The sequence below is a fragment of the Ascaphus truei genome, chromosome 17 (assembly GCF_040206685.1).
Source record: "Ascaphus truei isolate aAscTru1 chromosome 17, aAscTru1.hap1, whole genome shotgun sequence".
In the NCBI taxonomy this organism is placed as follows: domain Eukaryota; kingdom Metazoa; phylum Chordata; class Amphibia; order Anura; family Ascaphidae; genus Ascaphus; species Ascaphus truei.
The window spans coordinates 13,496,402-13,523,878 of record NC_134499.1 but is presented as its reverse complement, the minus strand read 5'-3'; the positions used below and the strand labels follow the sequence as shown (position 1 = coordinate 13,523,878).

Genomic DNA, 27,477 nt, shown 5'->3' with positions numbered 1-27,477 from the left:
GGTGGGTGACTGAGTTGACTGAGTGTGTGGGTGACTGTGTGGGTGGGTGGGTGACACTTGACTGAGTGGGTGGGTGGGTTGGTGACCGAGTGGGTGACTTTGGGTCGGTGACTGGGTGGGTGACTTTGGGTCGGTTTGACTTTGGGTCGGTGGGTGGGTGACTTTGGGTCGGTGGGTGGGTGACTTTGGGTCGGTGGGTGGGTGGGTGACTTTGGGTCGATGGGTGGGTGACTTTGGGTTGGTTTGACTTTGGGTCGGTGGGTGGGTGACTTTGGGTCAGTGGGTGGGTGACTTTGGGTCGGTGGGTGGGTGACTTTGGGTCGGTGGGTGGGTGACTTTGGGTTGGTGGGTGGGTGACTTTGGGTCGATGGGTGGGTGGGTAACTTTGGGTCGGTTTGACTTTGGGTCGGTGGGTGGGTGACTTTGGGTCGGTGGGTGACTCTGGGTTGGTGGGTGGGTGACTTTGGGTGGGTGGGTGACTTTGGGTCGGTGGGTGGGTCGGTGACTGGGTGACTTTTTCAGGGTCGGTGACTGGGTGGGTCAGTGACAGGGGTCGGTGACTGGGTGGGTCAGTGAGTGAGTAGGTGGGGTCGGTGAGTGGGTGGGTGGGGTCGGTGAGTGGGTGGGTGAGTGTGAGACTGAATGGGTGGGTGAGTGTGAGACTGAATGGGTGGGTGAGTGTGAGACTGAATGGGTGGGTGAGTGGGAGACTGAATGGGTGGGTGAGTGGGAGACTGAATGGGTGGGTGGTAGACTGAATGGGTGGGTGAGTGGGAAATTGAATGGGTGGATGAGTGGGAAACTGAATGGGTGGGTGAGTGGGAGACTGAATGGGTGGGTGAGTGGGAAACTGAATGGGTGGGTGAGTGGGAAACTGAATGGGTGGGTGAGTGGGAAACTGAATGGGTGGGTGAGTGGGAAACTGAATGGGTGGGTGAGTGGGAGACTGAGTGGGAGACTGAGTGGGAGACTGAGTGGGAGACTGACTGGGTGGGAGACTGACTGGGTGGGAGACTGACTGGGTGGGAGACTGACTGGGTGGGAGACTGACTGGGTGGGAGACTGACTGGGTGGGAGACTGACTGGGTGGGTGAGTGGGAGACTGACTGGGTGGATGAGTGGGAGACTGACTGGGTGGGTGAGTGGGAGACTGACTGGGTGGGTGAGTGGGAGACTGACTGGGTGGGTGAGTGGGAGACTGACTGGGTGGGTGAGTGGGAGACTGACTGGGTGGGTGAGTGGGAGACTGACTGGGTGGGTGAGTGGGAGACTGACTGGGTGGGTGAGTGGGAGACTGACTGGGTGGGTGAGTGGGAGACTGACTGGGTGAGTGGGAGACTGACTGGGTGGGTGAGTGGGAGACTGACTGGGTGAGTGGGAGACTGACTGGGTGGGTGAGTGGGAGACTGACTGGGTGGGTGAATGGGGGACTGACTGGGTGGGTGACTGACTGGGTGGGTGAGTGGGTGACTGACTGGGTGGGTTAGTGGGTGACTGACTGGGTGGGTGAGTGGGTGACTGGGTGGGTGAGTGACTGACTGGGTGGGTGAGTGGGTGACTGACTGGGTGGGTGACTGGGTGGGTGAGTGGGTGAGTGGGTGGGTGAGTGGGTGATTGGGTGGGTGAGTGGGTGACTGACTGTGTGGGTGAGTGGGTGACTGACTGGGTGACTGACTGAGTGGGTGGGTGACTGGGTGGGTGACTGACTGACTGAGTGACTGAATGGGTGGGTGACTGACTGGGTGGGTGAGTGGGTGACTGACTGGGTGGGTGAGTGGGTGACTGACTGGGTGGGTGAGTGGGTGACTGACTGGGTGGGTGAGTGGGTGACTGACTGGGTGGGTGACTGGGTGGGTGACTGGGTGGGTGAGTGGGTGACTGACTGGGTGGGTGAGTGGGTGACTGACTGGGTGGGTGACTGGGTGGGTGACTGGGTGACTGGGTGGGTGAGTGGGTGACTGACTGTGTGGGTGAGTGGGTGACTGACTGGGTGACTGACTGGGTGACTGACTGAGTGGGTGGGTGAGTGGGTGGGTGAGTGGGTGACTGACTGACTGACTGAATGGGTGGGTGACTGGGTGACTGACTGAATGGGTGGGTGACTGAGTGACTGGGTGGGTGACTGAGTGACTGGGTGGGTGACTGAGTGACTGGGTGGGTGACTGAGTGGGTGGGTGACTGAGTGGGTGGGTGGGTGACTGAGTTGACTGAGTGGGTGGGTGACTGGGTGGGTGACTGGGTGGGTGACTGTGTGGGTGGGTGGGTGACTGGGTGGGTGGGTGACTGGGTGGGTGGGTGACTGGGTGGGTGGGTGGGTGACTGGGTGAAAGTGACTGGGTGGGTGTGTGGGTGACTGGGTGGGTGTTTGACTGACTGGGTGGGTGGGTGAGTGACTGGGTGGGTGAGTGACTCGAGTGACTGGGTGGGTGGGTGGGTGAGTGACTGGGTGGGTGGGTGACTGACCTTGACTGACTGGGTGGGTGGGTGACTTGACTGAGTGAGTGGGTGGGTGACTTGACTGAGTGAGTGGGTGGGTGACTGAGTGAGTGGGTGGGTGACTAAGTGAGTTTTTGGGTGACTAAGTGAGTGGGTGGGTGGGTTACTGAGTGGGTGGGAGACTGGGTGGGTGAGTGGGTGACTGACTGTGTGGGTGAGTGGGTGACTGACTGGGTGACTGACTGGGTGACTGACTGAGTGGGTGGGTGAGTGGGTGACTGACTGACTGAATGGGTGGGTGACTGACTGGGTGGGTGAGTGGGTGACTGACTGGGTGGGTGAGTGGGTGACTGACTGGGTGGGTGAGTGGGTGACTGACTGGGTGGGTGACTGGGTGGGTGAGTGGGTGACTGACTGGGTGGGTGAGTGGGTGACTGACTGGGTGGGTGACTGGGTGGGTGACTGGGTGACTGGGTGGGTGAGTGGGTGACTGACTGTGTGGGTGAGTGGGTGACTGACTGGGTGACTGACTGGGTGACTGACTGAGTGGGTGGGTGAGTGGGTGGGTGAGTGGGTGACTGACTGACTGACTGAATGGGTGGGAGACTGGGTGACTGACTGAATGGGTGACTGAATGGGTGGGTGACTGAGTGACTGGGTGGGTGACTGAGTGACTGGGTGGGTGACTGAGTGGGTGGGTGACTGAGTGGGTGGGTGAGTGGGTGGGTGACTGAGTTGACTGAGTTGACTGAGTGGGTGGGTGACTGGGTGGGTGACTGGGTGGGTGGGTGGGTGACTGGGTGGGTGGGTGACTGAGTGGGTGGGTGACTGGGTGAAAGTGACTGGGTGGGTGTGTGGGTGACTGGGTGGGTGGTTGACTGACTGGGTGGGTGGGTGGATGGGTGAGTGACTGGGTGGGTGGGTGACTGACTGGGTGGGTGGGTGACTGACTGGGTGGGTGGGTGGGCGACTGACTGGGTGGGTGGGTGACTTGACTGAGTGAGTGGGTGGGTGACTTGACTGAGTGAGTGGGTGACTGAGTGAGTGGGTGGGTGACTAAGTGAGTTTTTGGGTGACTAAGTGAGTGGGTGGGTGGGTTACTGAGCGGGTGGGTGACTGAGTGGGTGGGTGGGTGACTGAGTGGGTGGGTGACTGGGTGAAAGTGACTGGGTGGGTGACTGAGTGGGTGGGTGGGTGACTGAGTGGGTGGGTGACTGAGTGAGTGGGTGGGTGACTGGGTGAAAGTGATTGGGTGGGTGAGTGGGTGACAGTGCGTGGGTGGGAGACGGTGGGTGACTTACCTTGACCCCGTGGCATCTGGCTGGGGCAGGAGGTGAGTTCGGGAAGCTGGGGGGGGGGGCAAGAGTGGCAGGAGACCCGCGCCGCGCTTCCCCTCCATCCGGGAGCCGGCGCACGTGATGGGGAGTCCCGCGCCGCGCTTCCCCTCTCCGGTAGCGGCGCACGTGATGGGGAGTCCCGCGCCGCGCTTCCCCTCTCCGGTAGCGGCGCACGTGAGGGGGAGTCCCGCGCCGCGCTTCCCCTCTCCGGTAGCGGCGCACGTGAGGGGGAGAGCAGGAGGCCCGGCCCGCGCTTCCCCTCTTCGGTAGCGGGGGGGGAGGAGCCTGGAGTTTGCTGCTGAGCAGGAGGGCTGCGGCGCACGGTGAGGGTGATGGTGCGGCTGGGGATGTTGCGGAGCGTGGGGATTTGGGTGAGGTGGGGGGAGAGAGTGAGGGGCACCGGGAGAGGAGGAGGGGGGGGGGGGTGTGTGGAAGGTGAGCTGCGGTCCAACTGACGGGGGAGAGTGAGGGTGTGTGTGAGGGGGGGGGGTGTGTGTGTGGGGTGTGTGTGTGTGTGTGTGTGTGTGTGTGTGTGTTTGCCCGTCACTCTGCCTCAGGCCAATGAGAGGTGTGCGGGGGCGGGCGGGCCAAGGGACCAATGAGATTGCCGCTAGGGACGCAGACATACAGTGCTTTCAGAAATATATAGTAGATACCAACACTGTTACTTTCTACAGCCCAAGAAATATCCTGATCTCCAGCAAAGATAAGAGAACCCCATGAGTTTGTCTGCATGTCTTCCTCAGGTTCCCATACCTGCTTCCTTCACCTCTTTGGCTTGTCATCCATTGGTTATGCTGCAGACAAGGATTCTGGGTATTGATATGCAAATGAGCACATAGGGTGCATCACTTTCAGCTTCCTACCGAATATTACATGGATAAGATGTGTAGGGTTCCCGGAAACTGTTGATCTCAGTGGGAGATGTATGAGAGCTTCCTGCCCACTGTTGCCAAAAATTTTAAATGTCGTATTTTCTGGGTTAAAACCTTCATTTTTAGGACAATACTGGTTTAAGAAAAAAAAATGTCCTGACATAAAATGGGGGTGGTGGTGGTAACCATCAGGAGGCACCTTTCTGTCTGATTCCCGTCTTTCTGTCACTTGTTCATCGGTTAATAACACTGTAGTAGGCTGCAGTCTCGGAGGAGCCAGCCTTACAGAGCCATGTGCTCTCTTCCCTCCTCACTGGGTATCTATCTGGGTACCTTTCTTCCCATGTCACCAGCGGGGGCGCCAGAGGGAGCACCTGCTTCTGCGAGGCCACATGCTCTCACACCAGATCTTGGCGCCTCCTACAGACAGAGAAAGGAAGGAGACACTGATATTTAAATGGTCAGGGCACCAGTTTGTGCTGATTCAGCTCCCAAGACAGGAAATTCCGGTTTTCTTAGAGTATTAACATTTAAAGCAGCAATACTCCATTCCCCTTCTTTTTCTTTTTTCTTATTTGTATATGTAAAGCATGTGTCAAAGTGTAATTCTGCATTCTTACCTAAGCTGGCAATCGTTTGGTGCTACTGTTATAAATCTGTAACAACCCTGATTGTGTGCCTAACATAATGGCCGCCTTTCAGTTCCAATCAATCCTTCAGTCAGTGTACTTCAGCAGCTACAATGTATCCTTGTATTACTAAGGTAACATTATCTATTGTTACAGTTTACAGCTCAAACTGCTGGAACATTGGCAACAAATGATCACAAACAGGAAAGTGTTGCAAAGATCTTGCACTGCTGGGGAGGTGGCTAAAACCTGGTACAGAAATCAAAGGATGCTTTAAAATTAATTAAAAATGGCATTAACAGTTGAATAATAAAATGTAAAATCTGCAGTAAATATTATCTAATACTACAGAACTGATTTAGGAAAAAAACCCATAATATTAACATGTTTTGCTACTTTAATGCTGGAAAGTGGTAACTTTTTCGGGACAGTGGAAACACGGTTCCTGCCTTCTCTATCTGTCCCTCTTCTGTACGTACCTAACCAGCTCGTGTCGGCAACATTGGAGGAGGTGACTGACGGCAGGAAGCTGCCCCCCTCAAACTGCATTAAGAGGCGATGGGAGTTGACCGGTGGTCATGATTGGAAGTTGTATTGTGCTGCTGAATATTTTGGCCCATTATGCATGATGAGAATAAATATTAATCATTTCTAGGGCATAACTGTCCTCACCAACCTGTCCTCCGTGCTGAAGGACGAGACCGTCTGGGAGAAGCCTCATCAGTTTTACCCGGAGCATTTCCTGGACGCGGACGGGAAGTTTGTGAAACGGGAGGCGTTTATGGTGTTCTCTGCAGGTAAGTGGCTCTTACCTCTGCACAGCACCAGCGTGCTAAGGGTTAACATTTGCTTGTACTATGTGGGACGTCGACCCCACCCACTGGAATGTTAATGAGCCAAGAGGTCAAAGAACTTCGTATTCGCATCTGCATTCAATCTGAACCCCTTCAGTGTACATCTGCGTCACCCCAAAGGTGGACAGCCTTTGGTGCAGCCAAAGGGTGTGAGCCGTTTGCTGCAGTTCGCTGATGTTTGGTGATGTTAAAGCTTCTCTATTTCAATCTGAAACTCACCAGCCCTTTATCCCCTGTACCCAATTTTCCAACTCTATCTGACCATAACATGTCTGTGAATTGACTGTATAACCTCTGTTCGTTTAATGTAACCATGTATTGTTATAAATCTGTGCCCAGGACATACTTGGAAACGAGAGGTAACTCTCACTGTATTACTTCCTGGTAACACATTTTACAAATAAACTAGCTGATATACACGGCGTTGCCCGGGATGTAAAGAAAAATGATGTTGTTGAAAAAAGTTTGTTTGTAAACAAACAACAGTACAATGAACATGCAGCTGAGCAAATATGAGCAAAGTGCATGTTTATTGTAATGCTTGTTTATAAACAACATTTTTAGTAGTACCACTTGGAGCAAAGATATACAACTAATTTGGTGATCCGACTCTAGAACATGCCACATATAACTAACTGTCCATGGGAGAAACATGGTGATTCAAAGTTGATACCAGTGCACTTGATTGACTGTCCTTGTGATTTGTTGATGGTGATACCAAAGGCGAGTCTGACTGGGAATTGTAGGCGTTTGAAAGTGAAAGGCATGTGTGTTGGAATCAGTGGAATGCGGGGGATGAAGACATCTTCTCCTTTGGCCTTTTCGGTTAATATAGTAGCTTCAATGAGGTTGGGCATTAATGTTTTGATGCAGAGTCTTGTTCCATTAGAAAGGTTAGGTGTGTTTAGATTATGAAGTGGCATGATGGGTGATCCAACTTTTAGTCGAAGCCGATGTGGTATATGATGTTGCATTCAATGTCTGCGCCACACTCCGGCCGCCGCCATTTTCTGTGTGTGAGGGGGAAGCAGCAGGCAGGGAAAGATGGCGGGAAAGCGTGGAGAGACGGAGAGGAGCTGAGGGAAGCCGAAGTTGAAGAATAAGACCACTGCATATTAGCATGTGAAAGCAAATAAATAAGAATATCTTTAGGCATTAAATGACAGTTTGTGTGGAGATTCTCACAGCAGCCATTTTGTGTAAAGACAGATTCATTTCTACATACAGGTGCAAAACATATGTTGTTTTTATTTCCTTTTCAGTGAAGCAAATAAATAACAATATTTTTAGGCATTAAATGACAGTTAGTGAGGAGATACTCAGTGCAGCCATTTTGTGTAAAGACATATTAATTTCTACACATGGGGTATGTGGAGTCTGCAGGGATTGTGCTGCAATTAGTCTGGAGGGGTGAGTATTTGGGAGGGGCGAGTGGGGGGAGGAGAGGGCGTGGGGAAAATGCACAGGCGGAAAGAGGGCGTAAAGTGGATGAAACTTACCAAGGCTTACCAAAGTGGGTGTGCTGGTCAGGCGATGGGAGTGGAGTCTGCAGGGGGTATGAGTTTCTGGGGTCTGCTGAGTGCGCAGGAGGAGGAGTCTGCAGGTCTGATAGCTAATTCCGCAGGGGTGAGAGGCTCAGGCAGTATGAGTCTGTGTGTGTGTGTGTGTGTGTTGCTCAAAACATCCAGGGGGAGCATGTGGGAAGATAAGAGAACAATATATACATATAAGTGCAGACGTCAAGTGATGTGTGGATATAGATGCAATGTCTTGGCTCTTATGGTTAATCTACTCACAGGAGCAAGGTGATAATCTGAGCAGTTGGCAAATTGGGTTGCCACCCTTGAAGATGTCTATGGGCTGTACCCCCCTGGCGATTCTCCGTCGGCAGTGTATGTATAGAGAGAGGGAGAAGGCTACATAGTGCGATCAATATGATATTTTATATGGAAAAAACATAATAAAAAATGCGCACTTACAAATTTCACAAAATTTAAAAGCATGTATCACAATGTGTGAATGGAGGATCTCCCGAAAACAGCTCACCGCCTCCTACAGGTCAGTCTGCTGGCTTCCACCGCTCTGCGTCCTGGACCGGAGCTTCCCTCTGCGCGCCCGTCTGCAAAATGTGACGTCACTGCATTCAGAGCTCTGAATGCAGTGACGTCACATTTTGCAGACGGGCGCGCAGAGGGAAGCTCCGGTCCAGGACGCAGAGCGGTGGAAGCCAGCAGACTGACCTGTAGGAGGCGGTGAGCTGTTTTCGGGAGATCCTCCATTCACACATTGTGATACATGCTTTTAAATTTTGTGAAATTTGTAAGTGCGCATTTTTTATTATGTTTTTTCCATATAAAATATCATATTGATCGCACTATGTAGCCTTCTCCCTCTCTCTATACATACACTGCCGACGGAGAATCGCCAGGGGGGTACAGCCCATAGACATCTTCAAGGGTGGCAACCCAATTTGCCAACTGCTCAGATTATCACCTTGCTCCTGTGAGTAGATTAACCATAAGAGCCAAGACATTGCATCTATATCCACACATCACTTGACGTCTGCACTTATATGTATATATTGTTCTCTTATCTTCCCACATGCTCCCCCTGGATGTTTTGAGCAATACTTAACCTTTGGAACCCGTGACACAGGTCCCACCAGTGAGGTTTGAGCAAGGGGTTGGGTTATTAACCCTATCTGCACCACTTTTTCTCATTTATTCCATTCACGAAGTAGCGCCTGTTTTTTCACTCTTTTCTACACTGTGTGTGTGTGTGTGTGACATTGGGCTAGGTGTGTCAGTAACGTCATCGCACCCCGCAGGCCAATGAGAGCCGTTGGGGGGCGGGCGGTTCGACGGTCCAATCAGATTCTCTAGAGGCATGGACAAACAAACTGTTTTGCAAACAAACTTTTCATTTTTATATATATATATATCTATATATATATATATATATACAAATAAAAGATAAGATTTAAGATAAGATATGACAGACAGCGAGACGGAGGCCAGATAACAGCCGCGCTGCCTCCAGTAACGCGTGACATGGAAATCTCTCCCAGCACGGTATTTACTGGCTGTGTCCTTACTCAATGAGAACACTTCTGTGTTAAAGGCTAATCCGCGTTTAACTCTTTCACTGCCAGAGGGGCCAGCAATGGATTGCTATTTATATCTGCTGACTTGTAATGCACCGGATGCTCTGTAATGCACACACAGTAAATTGATACACACACATACACATTGATGCACAAACATTGGACGCATTAACACACTGATACACATAAAGTACACACACAGTAACACACTGATACACACATACATTAGTACACACCAAGACACTAACAAAGATATATACTGTGTATATATATAAATAAATACACACATATATATATATAGAGATAGATAGATAGATATAGTAAGTGAGAGAGGTATCAGCCATGTATGAGAGAAACTCAAGCTCCGTCTCTGCTGAGATGATAGAGATGTCCTCATGCTCCACTCTATCTGCCGCAGTTCTGGACGCCAATGGTGTTTACGGAAACCGGAACCGACACTTGAACCTTGCAAACTCCAGTCACTTACACAGACACAGATATATACTGATAAATAGATATAGTAAGGGAGAGAGGTATCAGGCATATATGAGAGAAACTCAAGCTCCGTCTCTGCTGAGAAGATAGAGTGGAGCACGACGGACATCTCTATCTGCCGCAGTTCTCGACGCCAATGGTGTTTACGGAAATCAGAACCAACCTTTGCACCTTGGAAACTCATCCTCCGGCGACCGGCAGCACTTACATCGGGTTCCCTCGTGGATGGAGTTTCTCCCATATGTCCGGCACAATAACGCAGTGACAGTTCTCGGCGTGAGGCAAACTTGTTCCTAACGCATTTCATAACAATCTACAACTTCATCAGAGGTTCACACCACGGCACTGATACACAGAGCTTAAACACAGACATGAACAAAACGATTCAAAACTCACAAGACTCCAAACAATAAGGGCATTTTATGAGTGAAACTCATGCTCCAGACCCGCTGTTTGTCGTCGCCGCCGCTCCACTGGCGATGCTCCGGATTTACGTCACTCCTCTGTAGATGGTGTAACACCCTGGAGGTTCCTCCGGCAAATCCCATCTCTTAGGTACAGGTTCCCTTTGTGGTATAGAGTCCCAATGTACTGGAACTGAGACTAGCTTCACTCTCCCAACTGGCACTGGTTGTGAGCACTTTTAAAATAGCAGTGATAACACGTCCTTACGCGTTTCTTCAGACTAAGCTGATTTCTTCAGGGGATCCCCTGAAGAAACGCGTAGGGACGTGTTATCATTGCTATTGTATATAATGTATGTATATGTAATGTTATACACTGATTTGCACTTGCGCAGTCACTGAGGTAATTGCCAATTTACTGTTATATACCGCTGACATTGTAATCCTGGCTCCTTGTGGCCATGAGCAGGATACTTTGGGACATACTTACCAGGTGGAGCTCTGCAATAAGACTCCTCGCAGCTTGTTCCCTGGAATGGGCTGAAAGGTGTCTTCCTGAATAGCATGACTTGGTAAATGTTGATCTCTCTGTGCCTCTAATGCACTAAACTCCCAGGTCTGATAAAAAAATACTATTACATGAAATGCGTTGGGGTCCAAATATGTTGAGGTCAAGAAAGATGAGGCTGAGATTTTCGTATGAAAGGTATAATTTGATGACTGAGTTGTACGTCTTAAGTATACAAGAGAACAGAACTTGGAGATGGTAGTGCTATAAGTCATATCAAAAGAGGTTTGTTATTCAGAATGCGATGTAGTAAAGATGGCCTTCTTCTGCTTCACAGGTCGGCGCGTCTGTCCGGGGGAGCAATTAGTCAGAATGCAACTCTTCCTCTTCTTCACGTCCCTCCTGCAACGCTTCACGCTTCAGATCCCCAATGACCAACCTCGCCCGCGAGAAGACCCCCTGTATGCAGTAACGATGAGCCCCCATCCTTACGAATTCTGTGCCAACATTAGATAAAACCCTTGTTAACGGCCCATATTCCATATGCTGCAAAGTCACTTCCTGGGACTGGAGAAAAGGGTCGTCCCATTCATTTGAACACGGGGAGGACGTCTCTTCCCAGCATATTGAATAGTGAGAGTTGAACGCACAGACGGAGAATTCCCTCATGAACAATATCCAATGACCCAGGCACTTTTGTAGTTTCTTCCCTCACATATTTTGGCAAATGAAATGTTTACTTAAAAAACAAAACAAACAAACAAACTTTAATTCAAAGAATCTCTGAATCTTTCAAATGATATAGACAAAAGGTCGAGAGGAAGGGCAGAGATCGGGTCTGGGAGACGTTGGCTGAAAGAGCGGAGCCATTGTCCGCCCCAGACACCGAGGCGCCTATTTCAGCGGGAACCACTGCTGGGTCTCAGCCCGTAGGTGTGATTTCGATTGGCTGGTTTGTAATCCCCATTCTCACCTTAGCCCATCCCAAAGGGCTGTCCTAATTGACCATTTACACACCCAGCCTGGATTGGCCAAAAAAGGCAAGTCCTCGTGTTGTGATTGGTCCCTATACAGCATCTATGGTGTTATTGGTCACGACTCCTTCCATGCTTTCCTATGTAGATGGGGAAATATATGTGTATATATATATATGCAGTGTTCGACAAACCTATACATTTGCACGCCCCGGGCGAGTGGATTTAACATCGTGGCGAGCTCCTATTGGCCCAAGCAGGACACGTGTGGTACTAGGTGGCGAGTAGATTTTTTTGTTCGGCGAGTAGATTTTTTGGTGATTTGTCGACCACTGTATATATGTATTCTCTTAAATATCCAAGACACAGAATCCAGTCGGAGTTCCTAATCATCAAAAGATTCAAACAAATAATCCGGCACCTAAATAGAAATAATTACTGTGCAGATAATTATCAGACCATATACAAAATCCAGATTAGGAACCTGTAGTCCATATGTATAGGAAATCCAATCTTGGAAACCCGAAGTCTTATCAGACGTAATATGTAAAAGAGAAAACAAACATAGAGTAAACCAGATTAAATGTAAATGAGACAAACATACATATAACACCGGACACACTTAAACACACAAAATGCACTTTAAGACACTCACAAAACACCTATGAACTGGACAAGACTAATTTAATAAATGAATAAATTAATAAGCATACACCATAAAATAAAGCATGTGCAGGGAGTGAGGACCAATGAATGCTGCTCCGGGGGGGAAGAATTGAAACCCTACTCACACCAAAAAGATGTAATTCAGGCACAGTCATGCGTGTCTTTCTGCAAAGCTGCCGACCACGGGACCGGCTTGCGGGGGCGCTCCCCCCCGTGTAACCGCCGACGTAGATACCGCTATGCTGACACTACCGTCTCTATGTCCCGCTCCGGACTGCCTCACACGCCGTCTCCTCTCTGACAGTCCAAACGCTGACTCCACGTGTACCGCGGATTGCGCGCGCATACACGGAAGTGTCTCTCACAGCGCTTGCTGGCTACTGAACGCTGTGTGCCGGGTGTTGTACTGAAACAAGCAAACGATGAAATTAGCGTAAAAATATGGGACATACAGGCCTCTAGAAATAAAAGTGCAGAGGGCCTACGAAGGTCTTAAAACGGCCCTGTGTGTACCTAATGTGGGTACCTATGTATATTATGTGTGTATCTGGCTCATTATGTGTGTATGGTGTGTGCATGCATGTGCGTATAGTACATGTATCTGGTGTCCGTCTGTGTATGGTCTTTGGGCAGCCTGATTCTGGGGCCAGGTGGTTGGGTCTGCCCCCCTTGGGGGGGGGGGGGTAGGATGAAGCTGTGTATTTGGGGGCTGGGTTTGCCCCTTGGGGAGGTGTAGGGTGAAGCTGTGTGTTTGGGGTCAGGTTGGGGTTTCCCCCCTCCCCCCCGGGTGGGTGCATGGTGAATGTCACGGTAGACCAGGACTTTTAACACTTTCCTGGAACCAGGGTCACGAATGATGTATGAATGATTCCAGTAAGCTTAACTCATGCCTTCCCTCTTCCAAGCACAACAAGTCCTTTTGTCTTTCTTAATTTTATTGAGGGAAAATCACAGGAAGAGAGGTACTTGCAGATGTAGTGTGGGTAGAGAGTGCTTCTCTGTCTGAAGTGCAGTGTATCAAGGATAAGGCAGTGTAAAACAGAAAGGCCTTACTGGGGTAAATAGCAGGTAGGTACTCACTCAGAGTCCAGGGTGAAAAGGAAATGAGGAGCAAGGGTCACACTAGAAGGGAAGTGAGACTATACTAACTATCCGCAAGGACAGGGGGGTAGGAATAGCCCACTCTCACCTAGGAGAATAGGAGATGCAGGCAACCAACACAGGCTGTGTAAACAACATGTAACAATAATGTTGCCTTTTCACATGCAGCTAGCTGCTGGGACAAGGAACATAACAGGCAGCTAAACTAGGGAGAAATGAATCCCATAAGCTGTAAAGAGAGACAGAGGAATATGGAATCTAGTTCCAGGACAAATACCATTTATGTTTAAGGGATCAGTCACAGGGCAAAAAACAGTAATTAAATATAATACGGTTTATTTTGGATAAATCCTCGGAAACACACAGAAATACAAAATACAAAAATATATACACTTAGAGGTGTCTGGGGGATGAAATGTACCTTTCCTAGGGGCAAGGATCCACTTCAAATGGGTTTCCCCTGTCCGCTTCTCTGCTCCAGGATATCAAAGTGCTGCACACAGCAGTCCCTCTGAAATGTATCTCCACAATCCTTCCCAGAGATGGACTTCAGCAAACTCCAAACACCTTCCCAGAGGTGGACTTCTGATGGACTCCTGAGGAAATCTCAACACTCCCTCCCAGAGTGTCTCTCCCTCTAAGGGATAACTCCTGCTCTGACCTGCAGTGTTCCTTTTATACCTCTTGCCCGCTATGCTTTAACATTGAATAATGGTAGCCAGCCAAGAGAAACAGTGCCTGTGGCTCAGACCTGATAACTGATTCATTTAACTAATCCCCCACCTTTTTTATAATTTTTTTCTATGGAGAGCTTCAACTGAGCGAATTACTTAGTCTTTCTCCCTAGAAATAACAATAATACAGGACTTAGCATTACACAGTGTTAGCCCAAATCACATCATGAAATAATTCTAACCGAGGGAAGGATTGTCACAAAGAAAAGAATACATGCTTTGAAATACATCCGTTCAGACAATTTACACATTCCCAGTTCTTCCCCAGATGTTAGACATTTGGCTGGATGAAATATTACTAGGACAGCCAGTCCCCTACTAGGACACAGTGTTGTAGGGGTAAATAGCTGGGATTTTCCCCCACTAGGTCACCCAGCGACCTCTACCGTCAGAGTGAAACTGTGTATTTGGGGGCTGGGTTGGATTTGCCCCCCCCCCCCCCCCGGGGGGTGCAGGTTAAGTATGTGTGTTTGGGGGCTGAAGGAGCAGCTCAGTGAGTAAAGGCACCGACTCATTTCAACGACACAGAGTTTGAACCTGGTTCAATTGCCGGTGTCGGCTCCTTGGGCAATTTACTTTATCTCCCTGTGCCTCAGGCACCAAACAATAGATTGTAAGCTCTACGGGGCAGGGAACATGTGCCTGTGACAAACTGTGTACAGCGCTACACAAGAAAAAACTATTATTATTCAACGAAGCAATGAAGGCGGCAAAGAGGTTAACAATAACTTTCAATACCAATGGCATCGCCACTTTAAGACTATTAGCTTCATGTGAGAGAACAGGAAGCAGGAATTCTTTTGTGCAGCCAATGCAAATGAGAGCAGAGGCCCAGCATGGGGCCAGAGCTAACATAAGGGATGCACACTGCCCTCGTCCCCTCTGCACCTTGCCAGCAGGCAGGGGACCAAATGGGGTGGGGACAGGAGATGAGGTATTTAGCCGGGGTCCCTGCTCCTGGGGCATAGTGCATAATGATTTCTGAAATGTATTTGGAGTTACATCTGTGTTATTCTGTAATTAGGGTTTAAAGTTCCTTATGGGGATTGGGGAGCTGTGCACGGTGCTGGGACAATAACATTTAGATGTGATTAAAGGTCTGGAATGGACAAATAATGGCAGAGATTTAAAGTGAGTGCGATAGAAACGTTAGAGTTAGGAATAGTTGGCTGGTGTTGGCGAGGAGTGGCCGTGTACATCAACAAACTAGGGCAGTTCCAAGACTAGAGATCCCTGAGAGAGGGAGAGACAGAGAGTGGTGGAGGCGAGCAGTGAGCAGTTAGGAGATACAGAGAGGGGTGTGGGAGAGGTGAGTGGCTAGGAGAGACAGAGTGTGTTAGAGACAGACAGTATGGTGTTGCAGTCAGAGCCCTGGTCTGTGCTCCCTGTGTCCTTATCTAAGGCCTTCCTATTGGGCATCATCTTCACCATCTGTCTTCTGCTGCTGGACTTCATGAAGCGCAGGAAGACATGGAGACGGTTCCCACCAGGACCTCCCTCGGTGCCCTTTGTGGGGAACATGATGCAGGTTGACCTCCAAAACCTCCATGTCTCATTTAAACAGGTAAGTCTGATTAACCCATTAGCTGCCAGACTAGCCCGCAACGCATTGCTTTGCACCCTCCTCTGATACTCAAGGGGTTAATATACAACACCAACAAGTGCTGATACTTTTGATCTACTATTCTACTATATATTTCTGAAAGCATTGTATGTATGTATGTATGTTTCAATGTGTTCCCTGTCCCTAGCGGCAATCTCATTGGTCCCTTGGCCCGCCCGCCCCGCACACCTCTCATTGGCCTCACACACTCACACCACTGCTTCAGGCCCCCTTGGCCCGTCCCCCACACCTCTCATTGGCCTCACACACTCACACCACTGTTTCAAGGCCCCCTTGGCCCGCCCCCACACACCTCACCACTGCTTCACTCTCCCAGCCCTCACTGAGCTTCGCACCTCTCAACGCACTAAACCCTCTCACCTCTCAACGCACTAAACTCTCACCGGCTGCTACCACCAAAAGGAATCAGGTACAGACTCTCTATATATATTGTGTAAGCGCACCATCACCTGCACACACTGGCAACGCACGCATCTCCTACACTATCACTCAACACACTCTCCCCCCAACCCTCCCCCCACACACCCGCCCCCCCCACACACCACAACCACTAACATTCCCTTAGGCCGCAAACACCCTCCCCTGTGCCACACCGCAAACACAAAACACTCACTTAGCCCGCAAAAACCCTCCCCTGCCACAGGCCAGAAACACTAAACATTACCGTGACACACAACCTGCCCCGCACCTCCCCCGTGTAGGCCGCAAAATCAACCACACCTCCCGAAAAACGCAGGACACAACACAACTCACCTTCAGCCTCATGAGACACACTCCTTCACCGGACAAACAAAGCCCTCCTGTAGCCCGCAAACACTCACAAAACACTCCCGTGCCACGCAACCACGCAACCACCACCAAAGCCCTCCCCTCGACCACAACAATCCCCCCACAACTAAATTAAAATACCGTGCACCACAACCCTCTTGTCGGCCACAAATAAATAACAATACCGTGCAACACAACACTCAACAAACACTCCGGTGGCCCACAAACCCCCCCGCCCCCAAGTAGCCAAAAAACAACTCCACGTAGCCCACTACCGTGAACACAACCCCACTGCCATCTCCACAAAAACTCACGTGCACCGAAAATAAATACAACACCTCCCGTAGGACGAAATGAAAACCCTCCGGAAACAACACAACTCACCTTCAGCCTCATGCGACACACAGTGCTTCACCGGAAAAATAAAGCACTCCTGTCGGCACCAAATAAATAAATATACGGTTTGCACACTCAACAAACACTCCGGTGGCCCACAAACCCCCCCAACCACCCCCCCATTACCCCCCCCCCTCACCCCCCCATTACCCCCCCCCCTCACCCCCCCATTACCCCCCCCCCTCACCCCCCCATTACCCCCCCCCCTCACCCCCCCATTACCACCCCCCCCTCACCCCCCCATTACCACCCCCCCCATCACCCTCCCCCCCCCCCATCACCCTCCCCCCCATCACCCTCCCCCCCATCACCCTCCCTCACCCCGCCTCACCCGCAGCTTACTTTCCCCCTCGCCGTGCCTTCCACCCTCAGCTTCACACTGAAAATATACGTGGGAGGAGCGGGCCATGAGGCACCGCCTCCTGTCCCCCACATGCCGGCATGGTGCTAAGAGGAGAGTGTGCGCGCTTACGAGCGCGGTCCCGCGCGGCTCCACTGTTCTCCTCCACACACCGCGGGACCGGGGGGAGGGGGGAACATCCGCTGCCGACCGGGGTGAGCTGGCTGAAGGGCACGCGTGCCGCAGGGAACATTTACTGGACCGGGGGGGGAGGGGGGGTGTGTGTGCACCCACAGTCACTGGCAACCCACAGTCACTGGCCACCCACAGTCACTGGCCACCCACAGTCACTGGCCACCCACAGTCACTGGCCACCCACAGTCATTGGCCACCCACAGTCACTGGCAGCCCACTCTCACCCCCCCCAAGTCTCACCCCCCCCCACCACCAACCCAGTCTCTCCCCCCCTACCCCCCACCCAGTCTCTCCCCACCCACCCCCCTACCCACTCTCTCCCCACCCACCCTCTCCCCCCCACCCAGTCTCTCCCCCTCCACCCACCCACCCAGTCTCTCCCCCCCCACCCACCCGGTCTCTCCCCCTCCACCCACCCAATCTCTCACCCACCCACCCAGTCTCTCACCCACCCAGTCTCTCACCCACCCTATCACCCACCCAGTCTCTCACCAAAGTCTCTCAACCCTCTCACCCAACCTCCCACCCACCCAATTTCTCACCCACCCACCCAGTCTCTCACCCACCCAGTCTCTCACCCACCCTATCACCCACCCAGTCTCTCACCAAAGTCTCTCAACCCTCTCACCCAACCTCCCACCCACCATGTCTCTCACCCAAACCCACCCACCCTGTCTCTCACCCACCCACCCTGTCTCTCAAACCACTCACCCACCCAGTCTCTCACCCACCACCCTGTCCCTCATCCATCCATCCACCCACCCACCCTGTCTCTCATCCATCCACCCACCCACCCTGTCTCTCCCCTACCCACGCAGGAAAATCAAATCCCGGGCAACGCCGGGTATATCAGCTAGTAACATATATACTGTATGATATGGACATGTATGTTTGTATATAAATTTGAATTTATATTCAACACTTTACAATATAGCCACTATAATGCAGGGAATTGTAATACAGTATAACGGATAGGGTGAGGAATATCTGCCCTGAAGAGCTTACAACCTAATGAGGAGATCCACAGAGCTCCGTTATCGCCTTCAAGATGTGCTAATTTAAGGTAACGCATCGTTAACTGAGAATGTGAATCCCCTGAGCTCACTAAATCAGCGTCAAGTGCTATTTTCAGCCATAACGGGGACCCTTGCGTTACTATAATGGGCGTTCGTGCTATTGATATGCATGACCTCAGAGCCTGCAATGCGGCGCCCCAAGCCCCTTCCTCTAAACATCCCACAAATAAAGCACAAAGGTCTGGAGGTTGGAGAACCCTGCCTACCAACAGGTAAGGCCAATGACCCTTAAATTATGACCTGTTAGCTGGGACCGTTCCAAGTCCCAGCCGCTCGGCGAGATGGGCCCCAGGTACTCAAAGCACAATGAGCACTTCCCACCATGCCACCGCCAGGCATCACCGTAACTGAGCCCCGTCTGGCAAGGTTACTTGGCACTTACCCCCAAACCAACCGTCACAAATGGGGCTATTTAACTCCTTAAACTAGCCCCGGACCGCCAAACCCGCAGGAACCCTCCCAAACCCGATCTGAAGGAACATTAACCGAGTCACACTGCTTAACACGCAACCATGCAAATGGACCAAAACCGCCCCCTAGTGGGGGTGAATAGCACTCCTACCTCTCGCTTGCGTCCCTGCTTTTGCCCTTGCGAGAGCATTTGCCTGCAGGGGGAGGGCTTCCCCCACAGGATGAACACTCATGCCGGTGTAACCGCTGACCTTACACTGGCCCTTATTAAAGGCCCAGCAACGACCCTTCCTCCTGCCGCCTGCCAGGCCAGAAAATGACCTGATGTCGGACGCCCCGAGGAAGGATGCCGGCTTCCCCATTGTCATGAACTCAATCTACAAATCCATATCTTTAGTATCCCAAGATTATTGATGGCGGACAGCCATTTTTTGTCGGAACTGCCCATCATAGTTCCACCGCGCCACCCTACTGTACTTCCACTGTACAAACCTGGTCATAGAGGGATCGGCCCGGCCCCAGCTCCACTACCGTGCCTCCTCCCGCAAACTACCATTCGCTATGTAACGGCGCTGGCGGTACCTTCTCCACCCAGCAGACCCACTGGCATGGGGAATTCGGTATAACCAAAATCGCTACCTGCACTCCACCACCAGGATGAATCACCGCCGGTCATCTTGCTGTCGGTCACCTCGCCGCAATCTTTATGTCTTCCAAGTCAGCCACAGGGCCCCTTGCGCGGCCACCGCCACTCCGACGGCATTTGTGAGTGCGCCCGTGCTTGCGCCCAGCAGGACACTGCAACTACCGCCCGATTGGCCTGCCGGGCACTCTCACAAATGCCGTTGGAGCGGCGGCTGAGCAAGGTGCCCTGTGGATTGTCTGGGAGGACATTTAAAGATGGCAACGACGTGACTGGCAGCAGGATGACCTGCGGTGTGTTGTCCTGGCGGCGGAGCACCAGTGGCAGCCAAATATCCCATTCTGTGGGGAAGTGACCCTCCTAAGATCTTGAAGTTGAAGGGGTATTCTCTTACCCCTTGATGGGCCAGGTGCTGACGAGCTCCGCCTCTTGCGCCCTGTGGACCGTGCAGGCTCAAGTACCCTTTTGGCTGAGTGTGGAGCACATCCAGCACTCCCAAAATCCCCTGCAGCCCCGTTGTCCTCGCAATCTGGGCAGCACCTTGGAGGAGGCCCAGTGCGCAAGTTTGTGCGACACTCTGACAATGCCCTCAAGTGATTCCTCAGAGGACCCACCTGAACCTCCTCCCGTGGCTCCCATCACACCAGACAGCTCCTGGAAGTTCTACTGCAGCCATCCTTCCACCGGGGGCTGCGCCTCGAGCTGCAGCCGTCGTACTATCTCCTGAAACTCTGCCATGGCCCTACAGGAATAGCTTATCTCCTCACTGCCCACCTATATGTCCTCACTGCCCACCTATATGTCCTCACTGCCACCTATAACCCCTCACAACCTGGTCAGGAACTACTATTCTGCCTTAGGCCTTGCCCCCGCTGCCAACTACATGCACGAGAGCCCTCCCCTCAATGGCGCCGGGCCCGCTGCGAGGGGGGGCCGCAGCGCTCGGGCGAGAGCTGCTCCTGCTGTCAATAGAATTGAGAGCAGGACTCGCGTCGAGCGATTAGGCACGCCCCCCGGCGGTTCAGCCAATGAGGGCGAACCTGCCGGGTGACGTCATGGCCGTGCCCCCGTCACTCCCCCGCATCGCCCCCCAGTCTCTCCTCCTGCAGTGAGCTGCAGACCGGGAAATCGGCTGAACGCGCCGCCAATATCGCGGGCGCGCGTTACAGCGGCGTGACCGGGGCCTTAGCCTTATCCTCCTCTCTTGATCGACATGCCATTCTTTCTCTTTGACGTCCTCGTCCTTCTAACCCCAGACCCTGGATAAATTTCCACACGCGCATGCTGCGTTCCTCCACTTGTTCCTCTGAACGCCTCTGGAGGAAATCACACACTCGCAGATTTCCTTCACTACAAATTTATCCTATCCTGTTTCAACTCTGCCCTCTCTTAAGCTAAATAAATCTACTTTTCTTCACTATTCAACACGCACAAATCTAACCCATGCCGACTCTTTTTTGTCTTTGACTCTCTACTCAGACCACCCTCAGCTACCTCTTCTTCTTCCTCCATCACACCTCAGGGCTTTGCTGACTATTTGAAGGAAAAGTTGGAATCCATATGTCAGAACATTCCCTCTGTTTCCTCTGACCATCCTACACCGCTTCCCAATTATCCTCCTGCCTTCCTTGACTCTTTTTCCGCTGTCTCAGAGGAGGATGTATCACTGCTGGTCTCCTCCTCTCCCTCTACCACTTGCCCTCTTGACCCCATTCCCTCCCATCTCCTAAAACCTCTTGTTCCTACTATAACCCCTACGCTCACACACATTTTTAATTCCTCACTCTACTCTGGTACCTTTCCCTCCTCATTCAAACATGCAACAGTTATATCCATATACCATTACTCAAAAACAGCAAGCTTGACCCAACCTGTCTTTCTAACATCGTCCTGTCTCCCTCCTGCCTTTTGCCTCTAAACTACTTGAATGTCTTGTATTCTCTCGCTTGCTCCACTTTCTCAACACCCATTCTCTCCTAGACACTCTACAATCTGGCTTCCGCACTGCTCACTCGACTGAAACAGCCCTCATTAAAATAACTAATGACCTCCATGCTGCCAAAGACATAAGTCATTACACGTTGCTCATATTACTCGACCTCTCTGCAGCATTTGACACCGTGGACCACCCTCTTCTCCTCCACATTCTCCATACTCTTGGCATTCGGAACAAAGCTCTATCCTGGATCTCATCCTACCTCTCCCATCGTACTTTCAGTGTCTCTTCTGCTAACACCTCCTCCTTCTCTATTGATCTCTCTGTGGGGGTACCCCAGGGCTCTGTCCTGGGACCTCTTCTCTTTTCTCTGTACATACTCTCTCTAGGTGACCTAATAACATCTTTTGGGTTTAAATATCACCTCTATGCAGACGACACCTTAATATCTCACTATATCCTCCTCTGCCCCTCCTTAAATCTCTCCCTAATATCTCATTATACACCCCTCTGCCCCTCCTTACATCTCACCCTAATCTCTCACCCTAATCTCTCACAATACCCTCCTCTCCACCTCCATACATCTCACCCAACTTTCTCGCTATATACTCCTCTGCCCCTCCTCACATCTCAGCCCTAATATCTCACTATACCCTCCTCTGCCCCTCCTTACATCTCACCCTAATCTCTCACTATACCCTACACTGCCCCTCCTTACATCTCAGCCCTAATCTCTTGCTACGTACCTGCTCGACTCTTGCGTTTTGTTCAAGGATATCTTCTCTCTACCCCATTTGTATTTAAAGCCCTCTCCTGCCTTAAACCCTTCTCACTGACAGCCCCACACCTCTGGAATGTCCTTCTCCTCAATACCCGACTAGCACCCTCTCTATCCACCTTGAAGATCCATCTTCTAACACACCTCTTTAACGAAGCATACTGTATGGGAGCTCCGTGGCTGATACTATACACCTCATACACTGACCTTGGCCCCTTGCAGACGCACTTACCAGAAAAACCCTCCTACTGTCTCTGTAAGTTCTCCCTCCTCACCACTTAGATTGTAAACTCTTCGGGGCAGGGTCTCCCTTTCCTAATGTTACTTTTATGTGTGAAACACTTATTCCTGCAATGTCCGTGTGTTACTGCTGTAAAGCGCTGTGTACCTGGATGGCGCTATATAAAGATATACATGCAGTGCGTACACAGAGAGAACTTTGTACTTAATGCAGAATTTGATAGGAAGCCAGGAGAGGGATTATGGGAGGAAATCAACAGTCCAACATTATGCAACACATACTAACTCAGGAGCCCCACGTGTAATCCTTACCGGCCCCTCGACAAGTGCTGGAGCATTACTAACCCCATGCAAGAGGCTGACAATGTATCCCTTACGACGGGTAACAAGTGTACGTCCCTCCCCAGTGAGCGTGAGTGAGAGGAAGTCCGGAGTGATACTGTTTGCCACGAGTTTCTGACAAGTACCCACCATGTCCGTGTTTGTCCGATGGTATTGACGGCTGTCAATTAAAGCACTTTTTTGTTTATAAACATTCCTGGCGCCCATCCTTGTTATATTCAAGTATCCACACCCAGCCTGCACCCACCCAGCACCCTCCAGTACATATACGTAGTTACACCCACATCCAGCCTGCACCCACCCAGCACCCTGCAAAGGCCTGAGATACTGGGCACTGCCAATACACATACGTCGTTACACCCACGCCCAGCCTGCACCCACCCAGCACCCTGCACAGGCCTGAGATATTGAGCCCTGCCAGTGTATATACGTAGTTACACCCACATCCAGCCTGCACCCACCCAGCACCCTGCACAGGCCTGAGATACTGAGCCCTGCCAGTGTATATACCTAGTTACACCCACCCATCCTGCACCCACCCAGCACCCTGCTAAGGCTTCAGAGACTGAGCCAATGTTTATAGTCACTTTGATGTGATCTCCGTTAGAGCCGGGTAAGAAGCCGGGTTATTTGTATGTGCAAATCTGGCAACAAAAGAGATTAGATAAAGATGGCAAACCCCTCTAAAACTTTGTATTACCCCGAAACGTTGACATTTTAACAGTATATTTAAACTTGTTCTTGTCAATCAACCTATTTGTAAAAGGGAAATCCCTCCTAGGACCAATGTGACAGTGACACACTTGCATTGCAGGCAAGCTGAGCGCGGTTCAAAGTCAATTTTTTTGTTGATGTAAGCACCAAACGTGGGTGAGCATGTTTGCCCGTGCACAAGCGTGCGCACCGCATGAGCGGGGACGTCAAAATTTACATTGTGAGAAGTAGCCTCGCCAAGCACCACACGGTCAGCGGCAGCGTGGCCGGAGCCTTAGGAAGATAATTACACTGATAAGTTGTTTAAAACATTTTGTTGGCCACAAAGGACTGAAGTTCTTACCTGTAAAACCTGGCACGACACTGGCATTCGTTCCTTTCGGGCCTACGTGAAAATGCCCATTTAATGGATAAATTGCTCTTTCCGTTCACAGATAACCAAACAGTACGGGGATGTGTTCAGCCTTCAGTTCTGTTGGCAAAATATAGTGGTGTTGAACGGGTTTGAGGTCATGAAAGAAGTTCATATCAATCAGTCTGAGGACATAGCGGACCGGCCCTGTTTCCCCATCTTTGAAGCTATTGGGCTCTCTGGGAATTCAAAAGGTAAGACGATCGTCTCACAAATCCCCCTGTATAATAGGTTCAAACCAGGGCTGCCGACACGGGGGAACAGCTCCGAGGACCGACTTCCAACTGGCTCGCATTCCTCGCTGATGGAATGAGCCACCAGTCAGGGTCCAAAATGACGTCCCACATACCCCTTTCCCCCTCATGCTCGACGTCTCAGCTGGGGACCCTGGGAAACCTGTCCGTGTCCCTTTGTACTAGAAACCATATATATTGTCACTGAGAGAGCCACATGGGTTCTGAATTCACAGGTCAACTCACCCAAATAGTAATCCCAGATGTATCCCTTCATTTATATTTCAACTAATTCTGCATAGAAGTCTGCGAGCTATAACTTATATAGACATATTTATATAGATATATAGAGGCAGGCAGCAGCAGCCCACACTGGAAAAAAGCCTCAGCAGCGGTAAGTGTGACTCACGGTAAAGGGTAAATAGTTAAAGTCTGTGAGGATCCCTAGAGATCCAACATACCGGCACAGCACAAGAGATAATCAAATAAAAGTGCGTTTTTGGATCCATCCCATATGTGTGTGTGTGTGTGTGTGTGTGTGTGTGTGTGTGTGTGTGTGTGTGTGTGTGTGTGTGTGTGTGTGTGTGTGTGTGTGTGTGTGTGTGTGTGTGTGTGTGTGTGTGTGTGTGTGTGTGTGTGTGTGTGTGTGTGTGCATTTTGGACCCAATAAACCATTTTTTTTTTATTATCTCTTGTGCTGTACCGCTATATTGTATCTCTAGGGATCCTCACAGACTATATGTAGCAGTGTTTCCCCCACCCTCTGGGAGATCACGTTACCATGTGTGGTGTGGTGGTGCATACCTGCTGGCTTACAGTAGAGCCGAGTCTCCGCCAGTGTTGTTGAACAGGACAGGCTTCTGGGGTAGTAACTTATTATTTCTCAGGCTGCGGTCCCAGTGCGTTCTAAAGCGCACAAGCACCGCCCCCCAGTCAGTCGGGTCCCAGTCTCTACCTCCGCGCGGAAGGTGCAGCCGCGCTCTACGACGAGTTCTCTCAAATACAAAAAAATTGTATTTGGAACACGCCGGCGGCTCAGCCGATGAGGGCGAACCAGCCCCGTGAGGTCATAGCCATGCCCCTGCAAAACCCCCACCACTCCCCCTCCCATCACAATCTCTCCCAAGACCGCAATCTGCAGTGAAGCGCTGTGCACGCACCGTCCCCGCCAGACGTGCATGCTACAGTGCTGACTTGGACTGCAGCCTCATGGTGACAGCGCCTCCATCTTTTGCAGGCCCCCGGGATGTGGAGACAATCCCTGCAGGAGAACTCACTTCCACTCCCCCTGATTGATTGCACACCAGGCCGGAGTATAATGAAACAGGAACAGTTAATTTGCTGCCGCATACACAGCATACAGTATATATACCGGTTATGAATCTCTCTGGCCGTCAGCCTCTGGATGGTCCCTGGGTCAGTTCTGGGGCTTGAGGCCCTTTCAGCTGATCTTACTCTTCCCCAACCCCCTGATGGGATTGGGTTATATGATCTCACTTCCACTCCCCTAGGGGAGGGAATATAAAGTGACAGAGTCCCGCATACTTGTTGTGGTGAGACCAGCCTCTCTCAATTGGGTAGAGGCACTGACTAAATTTAGTAGTGCAGCCCCTTAAGTACAAGGGAAGAAGGTACCAGGTCTGAGCCTAGAATTGGGCAGAATACAGACCTATTCCCACCTCCTCCCCTGTCACTCAAGGGAGCTGCTTCTGTTGGGAAAACCCAGGATTGTTCCTGTCACTGCCTGCACTGTTACCAGGGCTTGCATGACAGGGAGGGCAGACTGGTATCCAAAACCAGACATAGCTACATCTATCCTAGCTATCTATATCTATATATCTATACTGTATATCTTGTGATGCCTACACCACGTTGCAGTCTCTTTTAGTCCCAAATAAGGCAGGAAACACTGTATCTTCTAAGCAGGGTTTTATTTACCGGGATTAAATAAACAACGGGCCCACTGTCCCTTTAAGAAAAAACAAATAATAAAATCAAATACTATTTCCATTAGGAAATCTAACTATACATTCAGCTCCAACCCTTACTAACCCGGGTGGATAGCTAAGCTCATTCCACCCCAAACAGATATTATTGCTGAGCATATAAAGTCTCTGTATACCGCAAATAAGGGTTTGGCTTATCTGTAAATCCAGGTGTTGGTGCAGACGTCCCTGCTTCAGCACAGCTCTCTCTCGGCAGTGTCTCTCACTCTTTACCAGCTTCTTTTTAACCAGCTTCCATTAGCTTGGGAGCTCCTCTGTCTCCCCCCCCCCTTCTCTGGGGAAAACAATCTCACTGTGCCTTGCTGCTTCCATCCTATTAAAGCACTTCCTGACTATTCAGAGGAGGCTAATTAGCTTATTAGTATTTGATTAACTAGCATCTGAACAGCCATTTCAAGGAGGATTAACTCTATGAGAGCTGCAAAGTCCCACAACTGCCCCATTCTAGCCCCTAGAGGGCAGTGATGGCATCACAATCTATATCAGGGGGTCTTGTATATCTGTACGTATCTGTTGACACGTGAAGAGAAATGTATTAAGGGAGAGAGAGCTGGAGAGACGCGGGTGGAGAGAAAAGGGAGTGAGAGAGTGGGAGAAGAGAGAGTGAGCGAAGGAGGGAAGAGATGTTGTGGGAGAGAGAGATGTTGTGTTAAAGACATACTTATTCTAGTATTAAATGAAAACTAGAGTGGAATTTGGTGATTCTTACAGGTCCTGGTTACTGCTAATGTGGGTTTTGTTCCTACAGAATCACAGCTCAGAGCAGTGCAGGAAATCTTGTACCCATAGGGGTTGCAAAGAGAATGTAAATGTGGCCCCCGGGAGCTTTCAACCTCTAGTGACTGAAATCAGTGAGGTTTGGGACTAAACAAATCAAAATTTTTAATGGGAAAAGTGCTACCTGATTGGGTGGTGCATGCGAGAGTAAGCAGGCACATTTGCCTTGTGAACACTTTACTGCAGGCTTAGGGGCCTTGCTCTTCCCCACCTGTGGCAAAAATCCAGAGTTCCCTTTCAACCCCACTTCAAAAAGATTTGTCTGTTTGTGGAATTTGTCACATTCATATTCAATCCCCATATTTGTAGCTTTTCCCGTGTCAATATAAGAAACGACACATATCTCAGGAACTGGGGGAGGGTCCTCAGTCATAGGGAGGACCACGGATTAGAGCGCAGGTTCAGGTAGGCTGAAAGAAATAAAGGCCAGCAGGCAGAACCGCTCCTCTAACACAAGACGAGTCACTATT

General features: G+C 50.7%; 2 protein-coding genes and 1 long non-coding RNA gene across 15 annotated transcripts in view; 2 read left to right on the top strand and 1 right to left on the bottom strand.

Moving 5' to 3' along the window:
• LOC142467962 (cytochrome P450 2D20-like) overlaps positions 1 to 11,421 on the top strand; it is a 30,857-nt gene extending 19,436 nt beyond the window's left edge. For 2 of the 4 annotated variants that reach the window (XM_075573997.1, XM_075573998.1), the window contains exons 8-9: positions 5,933 to 6,074; positions 10,979 to 11,421. In XM_075573997.1, the coding sequence (XP_075430112.1) occupies positions 5,933 to 6,074; positions 10,979 to 11,157 (321 nt within the window). In that variant the 3' untranslated portion in view covers positions 11,158 to 11,421. Of the gene's footprint in view, positions 1 to 4,450; positions 4,590 to 5,932; positions 6,075 to 10,978 lie in introns of those variants that run through there. The other 2 variants (XR_012788537.1, XM_075573999.1) reach the window with 2 other exon arrangements.
• Positions 11,422 to 12,282: 861 nt separating this feature from the next.
• LOC142467967 (uncharacterized) lies at positions 12,283 to 17,406 on the bottom strand. Of its 2 annotated transcripts, none has more exons than XR_012788542.1 (3): positions 17,236 to 17,406; positions 16,893 to 16,941; positions 12,283 to 12,687 (listed from the first exon to the last, which is right to left on the bottom strand). It is a non-coding gene; the product is annotated as an uncharacterized LOC142467967 (long non-coding RNA). The 2 variants fall into 2 exon arrangements; XR_012788541.1 differs by having other exon boundaries at positions 17,247 to 17,406.
• LOC142467959 (cytochrome P450 2D6-like) overlaps positions 14,910 to 27,477 on the top strand; it is a 42,908-nt gene continuing 30,340 nt past the window's right edge. For 2 of the 9 annotated variants that reach the window (XM_075573993.1, XM_075573992.1), the window contains exons 1-2: positions 14,913 to 15,680; positions 24,014 to 24,185. In XM_075573993.1, the coding sequence (XP_075430108.1) occupies positions 15,468 to 15,680; positions 24,014 to 24,185 (385 nt within the window). In that variant the 5' untranslated portion in view covers positions 14,913 to 15,467. Of the gene's footprint in view, positions 15,681 to 18,479; positions 18,503 to 23,400; positions 23,479 to 24,013; positions 24,186 to 27,477 lie in introns of those variants that run through there. The other 7 variants (XM_075573986.1, XM_075573987.1, XM_075573988.1 and 4 more) reach the window with 6 other exon arrangements.